We start from the raw sequence: 6755 nt of genomic DNA, 5'->3' as shown, positions 1-6755 counted from the left end.
GAGAAAAAAATATGAAGAAGGAAGTATGGAAGAAAAGAATTATGTTTTGATTCTTCACACGAGTCTCCATGGAATAGTTTAGAAACCACAATAATTATCTATTTACAATGACAAAATCTTGAAAGTAGCCAATAACAGTTCTAGAACACAGTATTTGCCAACTGGGTATTTTAATAACATTAACTTAAAAGATAATGAACTCTGAACTAATCATAAAGATGATGAAATGTTCATAAATTGCTACCGAGGAAACCCAGTATCTTGAGAGAAAAAGGGTAAATATTTAATTAATAGTTAATTAAATCTTAGGAGTCCAATTACCTGTAAGGGAATTATAAAGAAAACACTATGAAAGAAACTAGAAGACTGGAGTAGCCAAAGAAAGAGAACTTTAAAAACATGTCTGTACAGAAATACTTTCCAATCTGCTATGCAACTGAATGTCAATAATTTATCCTACTCTTTTAAATATGCATGCTTTTTCCCCAGTGTATTTTAAGGCCTTTTATTCCATAGAATGAATTTTTGAAGTTACCCCAAATCCAAAACAGATGGAAGATAATGAGGAAAAAACCAGAAAGTCAAAGCATAATTATGATTTTTAACACACTTCTAGGTATGAGCCATTTGTCAAGCTGCGCTCTTGACAGAGGATTCACAAGATAAGGGAAGCCATTACTCTGCTAGTGTTTAGTAGCATAATTAATACCAATAATACTCATCTAAATAATTGATATATTAGGATCAAATTATCCCAACATTGAGTCTGGATAGAAAAATAAGTCATATTTCTTGATAAATCCCTCTTAGAAATTATTTTGCATACCTTTACAGAAATGTTACCACTGCCTTCAAATGAGCTTCACCCTTAAATAAAAATGCACTGAACACACTGAAGCCTACGAACAAACACAAGAACTTTTATATATATATTTTAAAGTTATTTTCAAAAGACAGTTTGCACTTTCAGTACTAATTCCTTTAAATTCACTACACTGTTAACTTCTTGTTAGTACTGGTTTTCAGTCCTTTATTTTGTTTTTCAAGCTACTGAAGAATGCCTATCACTAACCAATGGAGACCACTGGTACCTTTCCAACTATAATGTACGCCCACACATAATCACTAAAATTGCAGAATCCCTTTCATATAATGATCTGTTGATTTTTTTTTTTGGGGGGGAGACATCAAGTCTGTGCAGTGTAATTTGTTCCCTATCAATGCTTTTATTTAGGTATTTATATAATACTCCAATTAACAGTGTCATATTCTTGCCATTTCTCCACACACATTTTTAATTGCTTCAAAAATAGACACCTTTCTTGTGTTCTTTAATACTTCTCCACATGCAGTAACTTTTCCAAAATAATTGCCAAAAGTTAAGTAAGTTCACTAACTAATTTCTTGAAAGCTCTAACTTGGGTATTCGCTTTTCCCCGTCATCAATTTAAAAAGGAAAGCATACTTGATTTAGTCTACTTTTAATTAAAGGGACTCTTATAGGTTTTTCCTGATAATACTAGAAGTACCTTCTAGTGCTTTTGGCTCCTCCTACACTATCCTCCTACTCTTATGTTCTCTACAGAAAATGTGTGGCTAATTCAATAGATTTTTCTTGCATACTTTCCATTGCCAGTATCTTCTGGAAGTCTTTCTTTACCCAAGGTATTTTTTAACAATTACACGTAAAGTGCGCAGGTTACATTTTACATATTTTAATATATGCTATATAAATCTGTCTTTTCTATATACTGAGTTCATAATCTATAAACAATTAATCCTCTTTTTATATTACCAACATTTCCTCCTTGGTGATAAAAAGTAAATGCTCCTTGATATGTACAGTGGTTCTACTCAGGACCAGAAGACTAAGAAAAGCAAGAAGTAAATGAAAGAACAGGAATAGCTTAGGAAGAGGGAGACAACCATGCTGCACTGCTGGTTAGGAGAAAAGCCAACAAACAGATTTGCCTAAAAGCAGCAAACCATCTGAAGAAAGCCACAACAGAGATTCTGCTCTGAAGGTGTTTTGACTAACAGGTCACATAATACACAGGACAATTTGTCTCTAGCAACAAATGGACCCTCAAACTATGGCAAAAAGAAAATAAAATCAAAAATTGAATAATGAATCATCTTTTCAACTTGTGAAGTTCTCTGAAAGCACACATTTGTCATCCACTAGTGACATGGTAGGATGACTGTCACCTTCAACATGCATTTATAATAAAAGATTATCTTGCTGTTTTTCTGTGTCCTTACTCAGGAATAAGACGTGCTTCCACAAATCTCACTGTCATTATTACTTGCAAATACCTTTAATATGCAAAGCCACTCTTTCAGTCAGACCCAAGGGGTAATAACACTTCTAAAAATGTAACTAATCCAAGTATGAGAATACTCCCTTTAGCTCCAACTATGTATATATGGTCATAATTTTAACTTCTGAGCACTGTTTGGTTTTGATCTTTCTTACTATTCAGACATTACCCATGTGCCCAGAGACTGATTTATCTTTTAAGGAATTGCAGGTGTACCTTTCAGCCTGGAAGAATGCATCAGCTGCTCAGTTTTCATGAGGAGAGACATTCTGATGCTCTGCTAATTTCAGAACTTTATTTTTAATATTATGCAATATGTATACTCATTTCCTAAGACATTTGTGACTAGTCATCAATGACTAGTACTGTAAAGCAACTCAAAGGTCTTTATCTCTTTCTTGTCAAAAGTTATCTCCTTAAAAATTTCATATAATAGTAAACAGATCACTGTTCATCACTCTGGTCACTGAGGTGCATATGGAGCATTTACAGTGTCCAAGCACTTTTTAGATCAGTCGTTACTGTTAACACCTTGCAGATATTTCTCAAAGCACTAAGGCTGCTTGCATCTCTGTTTAGTCACTTATTTTTCTTCTGATTAGAGATGAGTCACACAATCTGGATCTAGACTGTTTTTTTAAAACCAAAACTACTCTTCAGTTACCAAGAGCAGTAATTCTTTTTCTAGTATCTAATTACTTGTTTTCTCAACCTTGTTTGTAATGATAGGATTTGACTTACCTAACTTTACCCAGCTAAATGTTATTCGCACTACCTTAAAATAGGCATCTCTTATAAGAGTGGGATGAATCTCCAGCTAGACATGCCTGTCTCCCTTTATTACATATAAAAAGCGCATAAACAGCTAACAAACTCAGCTAATATATGGCCTGGAGCAAGTAATTTGAAATGTTAAAATGGAAAGTGTTTAGCACCAGTTTACCCACTTATCTCCTTGGAGACATGATGCAAATATATATGCTTAAAAGCATTCTGAAATGCAAGAGCAACCCTTGTATTGGGTTTACATGGCAAGGTTTTGGTAGTGGGGGGTTACAGGGTGGTTTCTGTGAGAAGCTGCTAGAAGCTTCCCTTATGTCCGATAGAGCCAATGTCAGTGAGCTTAAAGACAGACCCACCACTGGCCAAGGCTGAGCCCATCAGCAATGGTGGTAACAACTCTGTGATAATATATTTAAGAAGTAGGGGTGGGGAGGAAACCGCACACCACCAGCAGCAGTCAGGAGAGAGGAGTGAGAATACGTGAGAGAAACAACTCTGCAGACACCCGGGTCAGGGAAAAAGGAGGTGGAGGAGGTGCACCAGGTGCCGCAGCAGAGATTCCCCTGCAGCCCATGGTGAAGACCACAGTGAGGCAGGCTGTACCCCTGCAGCCCATGGAGGTTAACAGTGGAGAAGATATCCACCTGCAGCCCATGGAGGATGCTACGCTGGAGCAGGAAGTTGCTCGAAGGAGGCTGTGACCCCATGGGAAGCCCACATGGGAGCAAGCTCCTGGCAGGTTGTGTGGACCCATGGAAAGAAGAGCCCGCACTGGAGACTGTTTGCTGGCAGGACTTGTGACCCTGTGGGGAACACATGCTGGAGCAGTCTGTTCCTGAAGGACTGCATTCTGTGGAAGGGGTCCATGCTGGAGCAGTTATTGAAGAACTGTAGCCCGTGGGAAGGACTCACATTGCAGAAGTTTGTGGAGGACTGTCTCCCATGGGAGGGACCCTGTGCTGGAGCAGGGGAAGAGTGTGAGGAGTCCTCCCATTGACGAGAAAGGAGCAACAGAGACAACATGTGATAAACTGACTGAACCTCCATTCCCCATCCCCCTGTACCACACATAAAGAGGAGGCAGAGAATCTGGGAGTAAAGTTAAGCCCAGGAAGAAAGGAAGGGTGGGAGAAAGAGTTTAAGATTTGGTTTTTATTTCTTATCATGCTACTATAATTTGATTTGTAATAGATTAAGTTAATTTTTCCCCATGTCAAGTCTGTTTTGCCATGATCTCTCCTTGTCCTTATCTCGACCCACAAGCTTTTCATTATATTTTCTCTCCCTGTCCATCTGAGGGCAGGGAGCGGTAGAGTGGCTTTGGTGGGCACCTGGTGTCCAGCCAGGGTCAACCCACCACAAAACTCAGAAATGTAATTTCCTAAGGTACAATCTCCCTCTCAAGCCTGCTTGGAACTATCTCTGGGAAGGTGCTTTTTGGTTTAATGGAACATTTTTCTTCATTGTAGGAGCCAGGAACACACTAATTCGTTTGGGAAACCATCCTTTTTCTTTCTCCTGTTTATTGTTCACTATGTTTCAACTGTTACACTTCTTCCACTTATGAAGCCAGTTTTGCCTGTCACTTCCACTCCAGAGCTTCCAAACTCTCTTAGTGGACCATGTTACAATGATTTCCACTTCGTTAGTCACCTGCACCATTTATAACTCTCACCCTTAGTGGTCTCTGGCCTCATTATCAGTTCACATTGGTTCTGGCAACTGAAGAGTTGCCAACTGGTAACTTTTGCTCTTTTAAATTATTCATATTGATTACTTTGACAAATGTGACAGGCCAGCATGTAGTTGGCCTGTCGATGCAGACAAAGCAGAGAGAGGCACAAAACCTCCCTCAGATTTTTTTTACAGTGGCTACTCCAAGCTATCTTAAAACATATTTTAATATTGTAACTCTTTTTACACATTGCAAGCTCCATAGAACAAATATCTATTTCTCTGAGTATACAGCACCTAATAAATTTTGAAGAACATTATAATATTAACACTAGAATTAGGCATAGGTGGTAATCACCTCTAATACCACCCTATGGTCATCTCAGCTAACATGGCTTCTTATTTGTTTGAGCAACCTAACACTTCAGGTTTATCTTTGCCTTCTGGAAAAGAGTTCTCCACTGTCCTAGCACATTTTCCTAGAGAATTATTTACAGGTTTTATTCCCCTTTTCTCCTTAACTGTTGTATCTCCTTCTTGCATTTTGACCAAGCTACCAAGAGAGTACAACTCTGACATGCTAAACTCAGTTCAAGTACTACAAATATTGCATCTTTCCTAAAGATGCTTATACAAAACAAATACAGGGTAAGATCTCAATTCAATGGATTAAACCTCACCTTAGGATCTTTAGGTGCTCAGTTTCATAAGGCTTTCTATAATTAGATAATTAGCATCACAGAATTGCATTTAACTGTTTCACAGTCTCTTACAATGTTTACTGTCTCTGCTTTTCAGAGCTTTTAATAGCATCAACCTTCCCTCTCATCAAGACATTTTTTTGGAATGGTTCACTTACTTTGTAATACGGTCAATGTTAGCAATTTGCTTCTGGTTCCGGATTATTTCTATAGCTGCCCAAAGATGCTGGATAGCCTTTGTATCTGCTTGTCGTCTCTTCGTCAAGCGTGCCATGACCTGTTTACTTGCTCACCTGCAGCCGATAAATAAAAAAAATACACCAAAAAGTTAATAATTAATTATGAAATGGATTACATGATGATTAAATTGCAATAAATAGGATTACAAGAAAAATTTTTAACCTATAGCAATTCTGTTTGTATACAGCACCATGTTTTCTTACACTTAAAAAGCAGTAAAAAGCAAAAAAGAAGTTGTTTACAGGAACCCCTTTCACATCACATAATCTATGTAGAAGACAAAAGGCAAGCAGTAAAAATTACCAAATGAATAGCAAATGACTTAAATTATCAAACGGGTTACAAAAAGTCACTTAGTTCACATATCAGTTTCCTAAAATTTGGTAAAAAGCAGAAGGTACCCTAGCATTAAGCTTCCACACCCTCCTGCATTGCCCAAAACCTTTAAAAAGGCCGAGTGGTGCTTGACTACATCACATGGTGTAAGCGTGAACTCTGGCACAGGGAAAAAGCTGGAAAAACCCACAGTTTAGTACACAATATAGTTCTCAGAGTATTACTTCCATATTTTTATAATTTACAACTATTTAAAAAATCTATTCTATAAGCAGAAACTAGAGGTACATTTTCATGGTTGATAAATATTTAAAAAAAATATTTTGGAGCAGTTCCATTTCCAGTAATATGCTAAAGCCCAACAGGACCAAAGTGCTTCTGATGGCATTTACCCATCTAACCAACCCTGAATGGGAACATAATGAGCATCTGGCTTTGTTTACAAATTTTCCAAAAGCTCGAGGCAATGAGTACAGATAAGCCATAAATCGCCTACAGCTCTACTACAGGCACAGAATCCCTTTTTAAAAGCTTAACGATGCATTTTGATCACTAAATAACTTTCTGCCAGTGCCACCACTTTCTCAATGAAAAAAATGACTGATTTATGACTGCTACCAAGGTCTATAATTTATTTTAGAACTCTGCCCTCAAAATGAACTCTGTGGTATGCATGCAGATACTTGTAACTAGTAGAATA

At 37.5% G+C, this 6755-nt stretch overlaps 1 protein-coding gene across 3 annotated transcripts in view; it reads right to left on the bottom strand.

The window, feature by feature from the left end:
- ZMYND11 (zinc finger, MYND-type containing 11) overlaps positions 1 to 5781 on the bottom strand; it is a 64347-nt gene extending 58566 nt beyond the window's left edge. For 2 of the 3 annotated variants that reach the window (XM_010182257.1, XM_010182259.1), the window contains exon 1: positions 5638 to 5753. In XM_010182257.1, the coding sequence (XP_010180559.1) occupies positions 5638 to 5753 (116 nt within the window). Of the gene's footprint in view, positions 1 to 5637 lie in introns of all 3 variants that reach the window. The other variant, XM_010182258.1, reaches the window with a different exon arrangement.
- Positions 5782 to 6755: the final 974 nt, after the last annotated feature.

Source organism: Mesitornis unicolor, unplaced genomic scaffold (genome assembly GCF_000695765.1).
Source record: "Mesitornis unicolor isolate BGI_N332 unplaced genomic scaffold, ASM69576v1 scaffold2004, whole genome shotgun sequence".
NCBI classification, from domain to species: Eukaryota; Metazoa; Chordata; class Aves; order Mesitornithiformes; family Mesitornithidae; genus Mesitornis; species Mesitornis unicolor.
The sequence above is the reverse complement of the archived record's forward strand: the minus strand, read 5'-3'. Positions and strand labels throughout refer to the sequence as shown.